Source organism: Vanrija albida (genome assembly GCF_041260175.1).
Source record: "Vanrija albida strain AlHP1 chromosome Unknown contig_2, whole genome shotgun sequence".
Classification (NCBI taxonomy): Eukaryota; Fungi; Basidiomycota; class Tremellomycetes; order Trichosporonales; family Trichosporonaceae; genus Vanrija; species Vanrija albida.
Window position 1 is genome coordinate 3,094,336 of NW_027191421.1, and position 15,649 is coordinate 3,109,984.

At 66.4% G+C, this 15,649-nt stretch overlaps 6 protein-coding genes across 6 annotated transcripts; 3 read left to right on the forward strand and 3 right to left on the reverse strand.

The window, feature by feature from the left end:
- Window positions 1–1,719: 1,719 nt before the first annotated feature.
- On the reverse strand, window positions 1,720–3,361 carry Q8F55_002896 (uncharacterized protein; the record flags this gene model as incomplete). Its single annotated transcript, XM_069351468.1, has 3 exons — window positions 1,720–2,437; window positions 2,484–2,828; window positions 2,862–3,361. 3 exons carry the CDS (start codon window positions 3,359–3,361, stop codon window positions 1,720–1,722), a joined length of 1,563 nt encoding a protein of 520 aa, XP_069211854.1.
- A 483-nt stretch (window positions 3,362–3,844) lies between these two features.
- Window positions 3,845–4,264, forward strand: Q8F55_002897 (uncharacterized protein; the record flags this gene model as incomplete). The annotated part of the gene is made up of 1 exon (XM_069351469.1): window positions 3,845–4,264. The coding sequence occupies one exon, from the start codon at window positions 3,845–3,847 to the stop codon at window positions 4,262–4,264; it is 420 nt and encodes a 139-aa protein (XP_069211855.1).
- Window positions 4,265–5,596: 1,332 nt separating this feature from the next.
- Q8F55_002898 (uncharacterized protein) lies at window positions 5,597–6,610 on the forward strand (the record flags this gene model as incomplete). Its single annotated transcript, XM_069351470.1, has 3 exons — window positions 5,597–5,819; window positions 5,879–6,207; window positions 6,236–6,610. The coding sequence occupies 3 exons, from the start codon at window positions 5,597–5,599 to the stop codon at window positions 6,608–6,610; spliced, it is 927 nt and encodes a 308-aa protein (XP_069211856.1).
- Window positions 6,611–7,117: 507 nt separating this feature from the next.
- On the forward strand, window positions 7,118–9,832 carry Q8F55_002899 (uncharacterized protein; the record flags this gene model as incomplete). Its single annotated transcript, XM_069351471.1, has 4 exons — window positions 7,118–7,257; window positions 7,292–7,380; window positions 7,419–8,797; window positions 8,834–9,832. The coding sequence occupies 4 exons, from the start codon at window positions 7,118–7,120 to the stop codon at window positions 9,830–9,832; spliced, it is 2,607 nt and encodes an 868-aa protein (XP_069211857.1).
- A 150-nt stretch (window positions 9,833–9,982) lies between these two features.
- On the reverse strand, window positions 9,983–11,878 carry Q8F55_002900 (uncharacterized protein; the record flags this gene model as incomplete). Its single annotated transcript, XM_069351472.1, has 1 exon — window positions 9,983–11,878. One exon carries the CDS (start codon window positions 11,876–11,878, stop codon window positions 9,983–9,985), a length of 1,896 nt encoding a protein of 631 aa, XP_069211858.1.
- A 2,382-nt stretch (window positions 11,879–14,260) lies between these two features.
- On the reverse strand, window positions 14,261–15,649 carry Q8F55_002901 (uncharacterized protein; the record flags this gene model as incomplete). Its single annotated transcript, XM_069351473.1, has 1 exon — window positions 14,261–15,649. One exon carries the CDS (start codon window positions 15,647–15,649, stop codon window positions 14,261–14,263), a length of 1,389 nt encoding a protein of 462 aa, XP_069211859.1.

Genomic DNA, 15,649 nt, shown 5'->3' on the forward strand with positions numbered 1-15,649 from the left:
CACGCCGGCCGTTCCAAAGAGAGTTGCACCGCACACACTGCACCAACAATTGCGGCTGGCTGGCTGCTGCCGCCGCCGCCGCCGCGCCGCGCGGCCGCGTGCGCAGCATCAGGCAGGCATGACAGCCAGACGGGATCAAATTTCAAACGGCGGCAGCACCCACCCTCGGCCACGGGCATTCGGGCGAGAAGGGGGTTGCTAATACCCCCCATTAGTCCGTCTTGCCCAAATTTCCTAATGGCATCAATTTCCACCCTTGATTCCAATCCCCATTGCAATTTTTCTGTGCCAAACAGTGGTGCGTCGTCATGCAGATGCTGCACCCTCCCACCCTGACACCCTTGACTCTTTCCGTCGGGATTGCGACTCCAACCTCGCTTTCTGCTGCTGCTGCTCGGCTCACTCGCTCACTCCTCGCTCAACCCATGACCTAATAGCTGACATGCTGATCTACTGCTTCCACAACGCTGGCTGGCTAAAGAGCGGGATCTAGCCTAGCGAGGGCAGCAGGGGGGCCATGCGGGCGCCGTGTGGGGCCGGCCGACACGGGAAGCCATCGACTTTGGCACACGAGGATGAGTATGGAGCAGGTCGGCCGGGGTGGGAGGCATGTGCACTTGGCTGCTGCATGCTGCATGCACTGCAGCACTGCTAATGCAGCTATGCAAGCGTGCCAAGTGCTGCTGTTGCCGCTGCCGCTGCTGCTGCGGTGCCACCGCAGCCGAGCGGTCGCGAACCGCACCCACGGGCGGAATCCCCGATCCCCGATACACAGTGACGGCCAAACACCCGCGTGCGCGGCGCGCCTCAGCCTCAAGCTACGGTCTGGCCGGTGACGTAGTCCAAGCCACCAGCCGCCATCTCGCTCGCGACACCTTACGGCGGCCGCTGTCACTGTGCACTGGAGTGTCTGGGCGCCGAGACTGAGCGCGAGATATCGGCCCCGAGGTCGGCACTGCTGATCATTGGTGCGTGGTGACGAGGTGAAGTGAGCATGGGCATTATCCTAAGCGATGTTTGGCAGCTGCGTGTGGGGCGTGGAGCACCAGGAGCAAGAACGTGGTTGGCCGGTGTGAGCGATTTACAAGTGCCTGGCCCCACTGGGGAAGGGAAGACGTGACTGCGGTGCACTGGACGCCGGTGTGCGAGTCGCTTGTACCATCGGCGGTCGGGGGTGCCGAGGGAGATGCAGCAATGTACGGTGGGCGGCATGCCGCAGAGGCGAGTAATGTCCCACGAACGAGATAACGACGCTGTGACCGCCCTCCTCGCACCAGGCAATGTCGATAAGCCGTGCGCGCCCAAAGCCTATCAGCGACAAACTCGCCGCTCGCACCCTTGCTTCCCCGTCCCCTGACGCAGACGCGCTCGCGCTCGCGTCGTGTCGTTAGTCTTGAGCGTGTAGCCAGGCGGTGAGCGGTGGGGACGGCGCGTTGGACGACGGGGCGACGTCGTCGATGCCGGCTGGACCCTTGCTGCGGGCCGCGTTTGGTGTGGCGGCGGGCCTGGTGGACGCTGTCGACACAGGCGGGCGAGGACGCGCATGATGCGTCGGACAACTGAGGGGGTGCTTGGCTCGACTACAACGCGCCGTGCAGCCCCGCGCACTCTCGCCCAGTTAGTTGGCGTCGAGTCTGTGGGCCACGCCCAAGTGCCACACCCAGCTACGCCAAAGTCACACACGCCATGTCCACTAGATACATTACACGTCCCACACTACTACTGCCTAATAATCGCCGCCTTCAGATCGCTGTACGACCGGCTGGGGCCGTCGGCCTGCGCGCCCGCCTGCGCGCCAGCTTCCCGCGGCAGCGCGGGGAGTGCCCGCAAGTTCTTGCCCGTCTCCACCGGCGGCGGCGGCGGGGCCGCTTCAGACGGCGAGCTCAACGCGCTCACGCTCGCGCTCGCGCTCGGGCTATCCCACGCGGGGTTGTACGTCGGCGGCGGGCGCTCGAGCGGGCCGGCGTCGACCTCCGGCTCGAGCGGGGACGAGAGCGCGCTCTCCGGCGCCGTGCTGGGCGGGCGGGCGCGGCTCATCGCGCTGAGCGTGCCAGCCGCCCATGAGCTCGTGCTCCCCGTCGGGCTGGTGCCGGCAAAGTCCTTGGCGCCGAGGTAGTCTGCCGCCTTGGTGTCGAGGAGGAAGGGCGAGACGGGCGTGTCCTCCGGCGGCGGGGCGTCGTCGACCAGCATCTTCTCGGAGCGGTCGTCTGCGGTTGGCGGCGTGGCACGGTGGCGGCGGACGAGGAAGAGGGCCAGGGCTGCGAGCAGGGCGAGGGCTACGACCCCGCCGACGACGCCGCCCGCGATCGCGCCGGTGTGGGACTTGCGCGAGGTGGAGGCGGGCCCACTCGTGGCCGGCTCGGCGGGCGCGGGGCGAGCGCTGGGCTCGGGGCCGACGCTCGGCGTGTCGTTGAACGCCGTGCCGCCCGTCACGTTGCTGCGGGGTGTTAGTGGCGCGGGGGGCTGGCCGCGGATGGACTCACGGGTTGCCGGCGTAGAAGGACGCGGTGCCGAGCCGGACTGGCCCGCCCTCGGCCGACAGGTGTAGGACGTACTGCACGCCCGGGTCGAGGATGGACGCGAACAGCGTCGTGTTCGCCTGCCATGGGTTGGCGGTGCTGAGCCGCGCGATGGGGTAGTCTGAGATCCATGCCGGCGGGGCGGGGTCGAGCTGCGCGAGGAGGGTCCCGCCGTCCGGCGCGACCGAGCCGTTGATCGCAATGAAGGCGGTGTGCGCTGGGATCGTGAGGTTCATCGTGGTCTCGGCGGCGAGCGAGTCGTTGGTCCCCGCCGGCACGGTCGTCGGCACGATGTCGTCCCAGTTTGCGCTTGGCGTCAGCTTGCCCAAAGACCCGACTCACGCGTCGCTCATGATGCCCGTGGTGAGGACCACGCCGTCGACCATGAGGATGCCGCCCGCGCCCTGGTAGGACACGTTGTTCGCGGCCCATGGCAGGCGCACGAGGCTCGGGAGCGCGGCCGAGTCGTTGGCCGGCGACAGGGCGGCGTTGAGCGCGTGCTGCTTGCCGTCGACGAGCGCTGAGGCGGGCGGCAGCCCAGCCGCGCCGAGGACGTAGAAGGCTGTCGAGGGAAAGCGCCAGGAGACGGACGCGCGCTCAGCCAGCGCGTCGGTCTCGATCCAGCGGTAGCCTCGCCCAGCGCCGACGCGGGCGGGCGAGCTCCAACTGGCGTTGGTCCACGCCGTCGTCCAGCGCGTGCCCGGCCCAGACTCGGGCGGGTCGTAGCTCAGCAGGGGGGAGAGCGCGTCGAGCGTGTAGTTGAAGAAGAGGGTCGTGGTGAATGCCTGCGCTGGGAGGAGGGCGAGCGTGGCGAGCGCCACGAGCGCTGGTAGCGGGCTCATCGTTGTTGAGCGAGGTGGCGATGTCAACGTTCGTCAGTGTGCTTCTGCTTCAGACACGGGGCAGGCAGCTGGAGCCGCTGGAGCGGCTCTGGCCAAATATCTTGCGACGCTCGAAACAGGGACAGGCGGCCGGATGGACACATAGGTTATGCTCTGAAACGCCACTGGGGAGGTGGCATAATTGCCTGCGGGCGCCTCGCTTGCCTCTTGTCGATTGCGGAAGGCAAGGTTCCCTTACGATGCAGGCAGAGCCCAGGTCCTGCCTCTTCCTTGCTCAATTGCCATACCGTTGGAACGCGGTGGGCAGCAGGTCCGCAGCGGTGGTAGGAATCACAAACATGGCCCCCTGGCGTCGCGGCGGGGTCGTCGTAATTGTCGAGGCGGAGCTGGGGATGGCGTTTCGCGTCCGTCGGCGGGTAGCGAGCCGGCCATGGGCAAGAAAGAACACGGCGCGACACTGTCGACATTGTCAACTCGACCACCATGCGCCTGCTGCTCCTCGTCGTCGCGCTCGCGCTCGCGCTCGCGCTCACCACGAGCGCCTACTACGCGGACTTTGCCTCGCCCAACGCCACGGCCTTCGCGATAAAGGAGGACAACCTCAACTGCCGGCTCGGCCCGGCGACCTCGTTCCGCGCCATCAAGCAGTACAGCACGCGCGACTCGGTGCGCGTCGTGTGCCAGCGCCGCGGCATGGTCATCGCCGGCAACTACGTGTGGAACCTCACCCCGGACGGGTGCTACGTCGCGGATTACTACGTCGCGACGGGCATCTATGGCATCTGGACGGCAGAGTGCAACGCCACGCGGTCGGAAGCATCCGCCCAGCCGCCCAGTGGCCTCCCGCCCGGCGTGGGCACGACCGTGCTGTCCTCGAGCGCGGCGTCCAGCCCGACCGTGTAGGACGGCCTGGTGTATCTTTTAGCTGTATGATATTGGGCTGCTGGCTTGGTTGAAATGGCGGGCTGGGGAAAGCGAACACCTTGGTGTGTGTGTTTCCGACTTTGTCATGGTCGACAATGCGTCGGTGGCGGAGGTGAGAAACGCACCACGAGTGGCAAAATCAAGTCAGGCAGAGCATAGTGTGTTTTGGGGCGGGCGGGTAGGGGCGGGAGTATATTCGCGTGGAGGTCTCGTGGCGTCAAGTGGCCGGAAAGCGACCTTTCGAGCCTTCCCTCTACGCTTGCCACTTTTCGACGCCAGGCAGACTCCCCCAGCCTCCTCATTCTTGCCCAAGCATCATCCATTGCCATGCAAGCTCGAACGAGAGCAGCCAAGGAGCCCACCGTCACCCCTACACCGACCCCCAGCCCGCCCAAAACGAGGCCTCGGCCGTGTTTACCTCCTTTGCAAAACAACACGGCATGACGCCTGGCGCGCGCTCTTGGCCGCCCGCCAAGCCGGCTTGGCTGGGTACGCGCGGCGCGTTTCCTGAGCCGCGGTAGGACGCGGGTGGGGGGGCGGCAGCGGGAGGCCGTCACCGTGTCTTGTTTCGCCTGCACGTCTGTCGAGGTCTGCGTGCATGCATGTGCCGCGGCGCACACTTTGCGTCCCGGCCGTTGTGGTGATGCAGTGGACGATGCACAAGTCGCAAGTCGACGGATGTAGGTCGCCCGTTGTTACCCCTCCCCCACGCCGCGTCGTCGCCCGGCGTCACCCACCCTGAAACCCACCCTGCCGGGCCTCGGGCCTCGATCTCACGACGCGCCGACTAAGCTGTCTCTCTTAGTACCTCAGGGCGGAACTGACGCTTTGTACGGGATCTCGGGCGCGGAACAGGCAATGTCAGTCTGCCAAGACTTGTGGCGGCTGGCCTGGTGGGTGGGGCCTTTGCCTTACGAGGTGGTGGCGCCGCGGGCTGCCCCCCGCTGCCCCCCCTCGCAGACCGCGTCTCTCCCGGGACTACCCTCCTTCCCTCTGAGGCTAGGTAGGCAACTTTGCAGGCACCCTCGTTCTTGCCCTGCCATTGAGGCCGCTGGGTGGTGCTGGATCGACGAAGAGGCCAACAGGCAGGTGCTCAACTCGAGCCAGCATCAACACACACGAACCTCTCTATTGACCTCTTGCTCACTGATCTCTTGTTCTCGGATCGCTCGACAGCTCAACAGCGACGACTGGCCGGCTCGCCTCCTCGAGCCTTCGACACGACGTCTATTCCGTCTCTCTACCCCGCAGCACCGACTACCCCGCCGCCATCGTCCGCCACTAGACTCTAGACCCGTCCTCCCCACTGCCATGCTCGTCTCTTCCTTTGTCACGGCCCTCGCCGCCCTCGGCACCGTCTCGGCCTCGGGCCACCTCAAGGCTGACCGTCGCGCGCACACTGCGCGCGCCCGCGTCCTCGCCGACGAGGCGCTCGAGGCGCGCAACATGAGCCCCAACGCTGCGCATTCGCTCGACAAGCGCCAGTCGTTCGGCGGCACCGCCACCTACTACCACACCGGTCTCGGTGCTTGTGGTGAGTGCTCGTGGCGAAACGACCGGAAGCGCACAACAACAAAAAGCTTACACACACAGGCGGTTGGTCAAAGGACTCGGACTACCTCGTCGCCCTCAACTCGGCCCAGTACGGCCACGGCTACCCCGGCCCCCACTGCGGCAAGACGCTTACCATCACGGCCAACGGCGTGACCGTCGGCGGTATTCCAGTGCTCGACGAGTGCCCCACTTGCGGCTTCGGCGACCTCGACCTCTCGCCCTCGCTCTTCCTGCGCTTCGCCCCCCACGGCGCCGGTGTCTTCCAGATGAACTGGCACTGGGACGGCGGCGCCGCGCCCGACCCGCCAAAGGAGGAGCCCAAGGAGCCCACTCCTCCTCCCCCTCCTCCCCCTCCCCCCTCCCCCCACGTCGACCTGGACGCCGCCCCCTCCCGAGTCGTCGACCCCGCCTCCTCCTCCTCCGCCCAGCTCTGACCCGATCACTTCGTCGACTGCCGCCCCCGAGTCGTCCTCGAGCTCGGCGGCCGCTTCGTCCTCGTCCTCGGCGAGCTCCTCCGCTTCCTCCGTCTCGTCCTCGATCCTCCCCTCCGGCTCGGCCAACGTCACGGTCAGCGCCAACGCGACCATTAGCGCCAACAGCACCATCACCAACGCTACGTCGACGCTTACGCCTCCCCCCGTCGCCTCGGCCAAGAACCAGACGCATGTCGTCGAGGGCTCGGGCCCCGCCGCCGACGGCAACCTCCACGGCGTCACCAACCTCATCGCCAACATTGGCCAGCTCATTGTCATTGGCGCTGGCGGCCACTAAGCGGTTGTTGTTGTTGTTGTTGTCCCTTTCCCTCCGGAGCCGTGCTCCGTGTCACTTCCTCTTCATCTGGATATACCACTACTACATTTATATGCTGGGTGCGGAGAGGCTTATGCATGCTGTCTCTGCAGCGGGCAATGGGTGCGGGTGGGTTTGCGAAGCTGTGGGCGCTGGTTCGTCGAGCAGACACCGCCACTTTCCATCCCTGTCGACCCGTGTCCGCGTCGTCCACCGCTCCTTGCCTCCTCCTTGCCCTCCACCGTCCTCGGCCCATCTCTTCGGGTCATCTGCGGCGCCACCTCCCCTCGACTCGCGTCGGTACAGCATTGTTGCGGCCGCCGAGACGAGCTCAAGTGCCACCGGGGAAGGTATGGGGGAATGTCGGATAAACGTCATGTGCCCTCATGTTGTGACCGCACAAATCCGCCGCGACCAGTCCGCGACTTGTTGCAAGTATATCATGTCCTGGGTGCAGCTGCGCTGCGTCCCCAGCACCCCAGCAGCACAATGACTGTCGCTAACGGCGCACACGGCAGCGGCAAGGTCGCCCCCGACCGCTCCTTCCTCACGGCCTCGGTGCCCGAGCTCGTCAAGCAGCTCACGGTCGGCGAGAAGATTCAGCTCCTCGCCGGCAAGAACTTCTGGGAGTGAGTGTCCCGCGCTGCGCGTGGCTGACGGCAGGACGGCCGAGATCCCGCGGCTCGCCATCCCAAGCGTCAAGGTCACTGATGGGCCGAACGGCGCACGCGGCGCCCAGTTCGGCAAGCAGAGTGAGTGGCGAGCACTGGCGGACTGGCTGACATGTCAGCCGCGGCGACTGCGCTCCCGAACGCCACCTGCCTCGCCGCGACATTCTCGGCCCCGCTCGCCGAGGCCGCGGGCCACCTCCTCGCGGCCGAGGCCAAGGCACGCGGCGCGGTGTGCCTCCTCGCGCCGACGGTCAACATCCAGCGCACGCCGCTCGGCGGGCGCGCGTTCGAGTCCTTCTCCGAGGACCCGACGCTGTCGGGCCTCATGGCCGCGAGCTACGTCAACGGGCTGCAGGCTGCGGGGGTCAGCGCCACCATCAAGCACTTTATCGGCAACGACCAGGAGCACGAGCGCAACGGCGCCAACAGCATCATTGCGCCCCGCCCCCTCCGCGAGGTCTACCTCCGCCCCTTCCAGATCGCCGAGCGCCTCGCCCATCCCGACGCGTACATGACGAGCTATAACCGCATCAACGGGACCCACTCGTCCGAGAACCCGTGGCTCCTGCAGGACCTGCTCCGCAAGGAGTGGGGATTCGACGGGCTCATCATGTCCGACTGGTTCGGGACGTACTCTGTCTCCGAGGCGATCAACGCCGGGCTCGACCTCGAGATGCCGGGCCCGGCCGTGTGGCGCGCGCCGCAGCTCGTCAACCACCTCGTCGCGGCGCATAAGATTGACCCGCGCGCGATCGACAAGCGCGTGGCCGAGACGCTCAAGTGGGTGCAGAAGTACGCAAAGCTCAACCCCGAGGTCGTGTACGCGCCAAAGGGCCCGGAGAAGGTGCGCGACTCGGCCGAGGAGCGCGCGAGCGACGCCAAGCTGCTGCGCGAGATTGGTGCCCAGGGCGCCGTGCTGCTCAAGAACGAGGGCATCCTCCCCATCACGAGCGGCAAGGTGGCTGTGATCGGCCCGAACGCAAAGGCGGCCGTCGTCACGGGCGGCGGGAGCGCCAAGCTGCGCTCACTGTGGGCCGTGACGCCGTGGGATGGGCTCGAGGGGAACAAGCCGGCGGACGTCGAGCTGTCGTACGCGTTTGGCTGCCACGGCGCCAAGTTTGTGCCGCTGCTCGACCGGCAGTTCACGGCCGCCGACGGCGAGCACGGCTTCGACTTGAAGTTCTACATCCGCGGCGAGGACGGCGAGCTGGCCGCCACGCCGGCGCTCGTCGACCGCTGGGACACGTCCGACCTCCTGCTCGGCGAGTTCCAGGCGCTTATTGGCCGCCCGGCCGAGTGGGTCGTCGAGCTCAGCACGACGTTCACGCCCGAGCAGAGCGGCGTGTACGAGTTTGGCACGACTCTCACCGGCTCGGGCAAGGTGTACGTTGATGACCAGCTGGTCGTCGACGCGTCCAAGGACCAGGAGCCCGGCACGTCGTTCTTCTACGCCGGTATCGCCGAGAAGCGCGGCACGTTCAAGGCGGAGAAGGGCAAGGTGGGTAGATAGTACCGGACATGCCTAACCCGCCAGAGCTACGTCGTCCGCCTCGTGCACGACTCGCGCCGGCCCGCCGACGCCAAGCTCCTGAGCCAGCCGATCCAGATCCACGGTATCCGGCTGGGTGCGGAGCCGCTCGTGTCGGACGACGACGCCATCGCTGGCGCCGTCGCGGCCGCCAAGGCCGCCGATAAGGTGGTCATCGTCGCGGGGCTCAACTCGGACTGGGAGTCGGAGAGCTACGACCGGCCCGACCTGTCGCTGCCCTACCGCACCGACGAGCTCATCGACGCCGTGGCCGACGCCAACCCCAACACTGTCGTCGTGCTCCAGGCCGGCAGCGCGGTTGGCATGCCCTGGCTCGACAAGGTCGCGGGCGTCGTGTTCGCGTGGTATGGCGGCAACGAGACGGGCAACGCCATCGCCGACGTCGTGTACGGCAAGGTCAACCCGTCCGGAAGGCTGCCGCTCTCGCTCCCCCGGCGCAAGGTGGACATTGCGGCGAATCTCAACTCGAAGAGCGCGCGCACCGACATCCACTACGAGGAGGGGATCTGGGTGGGGTACAAGCACTTCAACGCGCGTGGCATCGCTCCGCTCTTCCCCTTCGGCCACGGGCTGAGCTACACGACGTGGGCGTACTCTGGTCTCGAGGTCACGGCGCCGAGTGGCGAGCCATCCGCGGACGAGTGGCGACTCGAGGCGCGCGTGACGGTCACCAACACGGGCAAGGTGGCGGGCGCGCACAGCGTGCACTTTTACACTGCCCCGCCGGCCGAGACGGCCACGAGCTTGTTGCACCCGGAGCACGCGCTGCAGGCGTTTGTCAAGCTCGACGACGTGCAGCCGGGCGAGAGCCGCACGGCGAGTGTCGTGCTCGACAAGTACGCGATCTCGCACTGGGACGAGCTGTGGGAGACGTGGCGCGTCGAGCAGGGCACGTGGGCTGTGCGCGTCGGCGTCGATGCGCAGACCATGTACGGGCGGGCCGAGTTTGAGGTGGCACACGACATTGAGTGGCGGGGGTTGTAGGGCGTTGGGCAACAAGTAGAGCAATGAGATGCAACATTAGCCGACTACTATACATGATTAACTTGTCGCTTGATCGCCAAGCGTCTACAGTCTACGATATGCTGAGTGTCCGAGATGATGTGTGATGTGATGTTCTATGGCTGTGGTTGCCTAGTGGGCCGCGGCGTCACGCGCAAAGCCAACGTGCTTTGCCAGAGGCCACTTGCGCATAAAGAGTACGGCGAGGACGACGACGACAAAGGCGAACGCCGAGCACATGAAGAATGCGATCCGGAGGCCATGGTAGTAGTCGCCGGTGCGGGTGGCAATGTCGTTTGTGACGAGGCCCGAGACGCAGATGCCAATGGCGGCGGCGATCTGGGTGGCGGTCTGGAAGAGGGCGCCGCCGACCGACTGCTCGTCGTCCTTGCACAGGTTGGACATGAGGATGGACCCGATGCCGACGGTGAGGTCTGCGCCGAAGGGCAGGAGGAGGAGGGCGATGAACTCTGCCTTCCAGTAGAGCGTGTCCTTTGGCTCGACGGCGTAGATGATGCAGGCCATGCCGGAGAGGAAGCCGCCCAGGCCGAGGACGTAGGGGGTGCGGAGGCGGGGCACGATCCACATGACTGCGAGCGCGGCGAAGATGCCGCAGATGGCGGCGGGGACCGTGTGGACGGCCGTGTTGAGCGGCGTGAAGCCCTTGTACTCCTGGTAGAAGAGGGTGGTGAGGTAGACCCAGCCGGCGACGGCGACGAAGGGGCAGAAGGCGCAGAGCATGACGATGGAGATCTTCCACCCGTCGCGGGTGAAGAGGGAGAGCTTTGCGATGGGCGGGAGGGAGAGGCGGTGCTCGACGTGGTGCTCCCAGGCGCCGAAGAGGACAAAGAGCACAATCGACGTGGCGAGCAGGGCAGGCACGTACGGCGTGCGCCAGCCGTGGGGCGCGATACCGCTCTGTGTGATGCTAAACGTAAAGAGACACAGCGCGGCCGTGATGAGGAACCCTCCGAGCCAGTCGATGCGCTTATCGGCCGCCTGGTTGCGCGCGAGGTCGCGCGGGATGACGAGCAGGCCGAGCACGAGCGGGATGAGGGCGAGCCCTCCGAGCACAAAGTAGAAGTACTGCCACCCGTGTGCGTTGATGCCGGCGATCGCGCCGCCGACGAGCACGCCGATGCTCGCGCCGATGGGGTTGCCGAGCCCGAACACGGCAAAGGCGATGGTGCGGCCCGGCTCCTCGCGGAACGTGACGCCGATGATGCCGAAGCCGGCCGGCGTGGCGACGGCGAGCCCGAGGCCAGTGAGCGCGCGCACGACGCACAGCGCGACCTGGTGCCTGATCCCGCCAGAGATGAGGGAGAAGGCGACGGACGCGACCAGCCCAGAGATGAAGAGGAGCTTGCGGCCCCAGATATCCGCCATGCGGCCTGCGAAGAGGAGGCCGCACCCGTAGGCCAGGTTGGAGGCGGACGCGACCCACTGCGCCTCGAGCTGGGACACGCCGAGGTCGCGCGCGAGCGAGGGGATGGTGACGAGCACGCCGTTGGACATCATGGCGGCGATCAGGACGTTCATCATCATGACGAAGCCGAGGGCGATCTTGCGCGTGCGGCTCATGGACGCGACGATCTCCTCCTCGAGCTCTTCGATCGTGCGCTGGTCGTCGTCGAGGGGCGCTCCGCTCGGCTTCTCGCTCGGCGCGGCCGACGCGCGTGTGGCGGTGCGCGTGGGCTTGAGGTGCAGCTGCTGCGAGTCAGGCGAGGCGGGCAGCTGCTTTGGTGCGGCGTCGTCCTCGTCGTCGTCGGCGAAGACGGGCGCAAGCGTCTTCTCAGAGTCGATGCGCGGGAGCGCAGGCTTCTCGGCGCACCGGCTCGCCGTGCGCTGCTTGTGCGCGTCGGCGCCTTCGGCGAACTGCACGGCCGGGCGGGTCGCCGACGAGCTCGAGGCCGAGCGGCTGCGCGAGGCGTACAGCGCCACGGGGGCGACACCGGCCTCGACGCTCACCTTGCGCGAGAGCTCGGTGATGCGGTCGGCGAGCGTCGTCTCGCCGTCGGGGTGCGGCATGGTGGGGTTTGAGGGAGGGGGCGCGGGGGGAAATGTGGCGTGGCCACTAGTGCTCGGGCCGGCTTCTGATGACATTAGAGGTGTGTAGAGTGGCGGGGAGGCGACTCACAACGCTCGGTTCTATATACACGTCGCTCTCGACGGCAAATGCAGAGCGATGGCTCGCGATGGCTCGCTTGGTCAGTCGTCGGAAGGTTGCTACGCGCCTCGTGGGAGCCGCGGCTTGTGGGCTGCCGAGCGGGTCGTCGGGGGTCGGTGGGCGAGTGTGCTCAATAAGCGGGCGAGTGGAGCGTGGACGTGGACGTCGTCTTGGCCAACGCGGCGGAGGACCGATGCAGCGGAGGGTGGTCAGGTGGTAGATGTCGGGGGGCCGTCGGCGGCGCCTCCGTCGAGCATTTTAAAGCCAGCGGGCCAGCGGCGAGCGGGAGGCAGCCTACCGCCAGCGCCTGACAGTTTTTTCAAGCCGACAACCGAGTATCATCTCGGGCCGGGGTCTGCGCCGAGCGAAGAGTCGGTGGAGCGGCTCCGGGGGGTTGTTGCTGACTGTGTGGACTCAACGCCGTACACGGAGCGCCACGCAAAAACGCCCGGCACAACTTCGGCACACTTGGCGGGTTGACTCCCGCCGAGCGAGCAGCGGTGGAGGGCTGCCACTGTCGGTCGGTTGCCTGCCGAGTGGACTCCCCTGGTGAATGGATAAACCCGCCTGCAGCGCCGCAAGCCGTCCGCAGTGGAGATAAGCCCGGTGTGCGGGCCGTTGCGGCGGAGGGACGGGGTTGAGCAGTTCTCCCGGACGTCGGACGGTTTACAACCTCCCGCATGTCGGTTGGCTTGGATTATTGAGCGAGCCCGACGCGGACGTGCGGCGCAATGTGCGTGTATGCATGCTCGTGGCTCGTGCCTCTGGGTGCTGGAATCGACGAGTGGAGCACAGAGTGCCTGCTAATCTCCGCCAGTGCCTCGGTCACATGGGAGCGCCGTCGCGAAGTCAAGTCATGCACAAATCTGCTCTACGACGCGACACGGCGTTTGGGACGGTCCATACGGCCTTGCCACGAGCGGCCGCCACGCCGCTTGCCCTCAGCCCTCCGCAGTCGCACAGCCGCCGCCGAGCCCAGACCAAAGCCCGCCGATCCGCGCCGAGCTCTGCTAGCTCTGCACGTGGCCCCACGTGCGGGCCACGACTGCAGGCGCGTGGCGGGCATGTGGCAGGTGGCCATGTGGCGGGCATGTGGCGGATTACGAGTGCCGAGTCGGAGTCGAGAGTCAACATAGACAATAAAGACAATATACACAATTGATTGCCTGGCCAGGCGACGACGTCCTCCCTCCCCCCAGGCCGCGAGTTACCGCGCCCGCCCGCTCGGCGTTCGGCTGACGCGCAGCTCCTGACTCATGAGTATTAATGGCTCGACGTACGCAGCGATACTAGCCGGGGCGTACGCAGCGTTCGAGCTGACCCGAGACTTGGGTGCGCACGTACGTCTACGTCGAGCGGGCGGGTGAGCGAACGAGCGCGCGCGCGGGCGTAGCGGTCCGTGTTTTGCGGAGGGCGCGCGAGTCCGCGGGCGTGCTTGACTCGTGGCAGTCGTGACTCATGCAGATCGTCGCGTCGCACCTGCCTGGCGTCGCGCTCGTCGAAGGCGCCAGACTCAGCCGCACCCCTCCCCCGGCTCCCCCTCCCCGGGCTGCTCCGGATTCCGCGGAGCAGCCCAGCTTGCAGATCATGCGCGTCGCAGCCGGCGCGCTCGACGCCTGCTCGTCGAGGATTGCGGGCGGTGGCCGCTTATCATTTGACCTTGGCGCGGGCGGGGCGGGCGAGGCGAGCTCGGGCTTCGGAGGGGGCCGCTGTTGTTGGCGTTGCGTTGTGGAGCAGCGAAGATTTGCGGCTTGTGGTTCTGAGTGGCTTGTTGCGACTCGACGTTGTCTGGATGGGTGGGGCCTCTCGTCCTCTTGGCGCAAGTCTGCGTAGTCTGCGTAGTCCCAGCGTCATAGCCAGTTGTGGTGTATGCAGTCGCCATCGTGTTTGGCAGTGGCCAAGACCCAGCCAAGTCGTCGCCAGATGCTGAGCCAAGTCGTCAGACGCTGAACCAAGTCGTGAGCCAAGTGGCCTGCCTGCGCGACCATGTCGAGTCAGCCACTGTGTGAATGCCACAAGTCAGTTCACCCCCACCCGTCGAAACATTCTAGCGATAGCTGCATCCGCGACTACAAATCAAAATGCCACTTGGCGGGTATCTGGATAACACGAGACTGAGAGACACGAGACACATCAGGTGGAGTGGGGGGTAGAGCGCACAACGCACAACCATGAGAGTGAGAGAGACGAGAGACCTTTTTGACAACGTGATTAAGAGCCACACCAGGAGAAGACAACAACGATTAAACAGCACCAACAGCCTGGTCGTTCCAGTTGAAGTTGATATTCAAGTTGTGCTGGGCGACGTTGTGCTTGAGCGCGTCGATGCCGTCGGCGTGCTGCTGCTGTTGCTGCTGCTGCTGGACCATGCCGCCAAAGGCAAGCTTGCGCCAGTGCTCGACCTGCTCAGAGTTGACACCACCCTCGCGCTGCTGGGGGAACATGGTAGCCATGAGCTGGGCGAGGCCGTTCTGCTGGTTGGCAGATGGAGACGACGCCTGCGAGCTGCCGGCGAGGAAGATGTTGTTCACGTCGCCGTGGGGCTGCTGAGTGGCGAGAGCGGCAAGGGCGGCGTGCTGCTGCTGCTGCTGGCGGTGAAGCGACTGCTGGTGCACCTGCTGCTGGAGGAAAGCAAGCTGCTGGGGCGACCAGTGAGCAGGCATCGAGTGCTGGCGGTGGAGGCCGGCGCGGGCCTCGGCAGGCGTGCTCTGGGCAGGGGCCGACGACGACTCCTCGGGAGCGCTGCCAGAGGAGCGGGGCGAAGGCGTGTGCGTGTACATGTTGGCGTTCTCAATGCTCGGGGGCGTGAGGATGGCGCTGCGGTGGGATCCGACGGGCGAGCCAGTCGACGAAGCGTCAATCGAGTCCGAGGTCATGAAGGCGTTGAACGACTGGACAGCCGAAGGGGGCAGCGAGTAGTTCGCGGGCCAGCTGACGGGCTCAGACTTGACGCTGATGCCGCCAAAGAGGTGCTGGTTGGGCATCGAGCCAAGGTCGGTCGAGGGGCGAGGCGTGAGGAGGCCGGTGCCGAGCGAGCCGGCAACGAGGGCAGCACGCTGGAGGTCCATGGCCTCGTTGAGCGAGGAGTTGTTGTCACCGCCAGGGTTCATCAACTCGTCCTCGTCGTCCTGCTGGTCGTCACCGCCGTCGCCGCCAACGGTAGCGAAGTTGCCAAAGGTCTCCTTCTCGACCTGGCAGACCTCCTCCATCTCGTCGTTCCACGAGCTGGAAGGGCCGTGCTTGGGCTGGAAGCCGTTGGCCTGGCGCCACTCGTTGACCTCCTTGAAGAGCTCGTCACGCTCAGCGGCAAGCTGGCGGATAAGCTTGGAGGCAAGGAGACGCTGGGAGCGCTGGTGGCCGAGGTGCGTGATCGAGCCGTTGACGATGGCAGACTTGGAGGGGCGGCGGCAGGCGGCGAGGGAGGGGAGGAGGCGGGCGAGGACCAGGAACTTTCCGTTGAGGGTCTCACGACGCTGGCGCTCGATAGCATTGTGCTGGTGGCGCTTTTCGGCAGTGTTGACGCGCTTGCGGGGCTTGGGCTTGGGGGCACCAGCCGGGCGAGGGGCGCCGGCGAGGGCGATCGGGCCAGTGGCCTGCTCGGCGCCGGGCGAAGTTTGTTGTGTGAGGGCCAT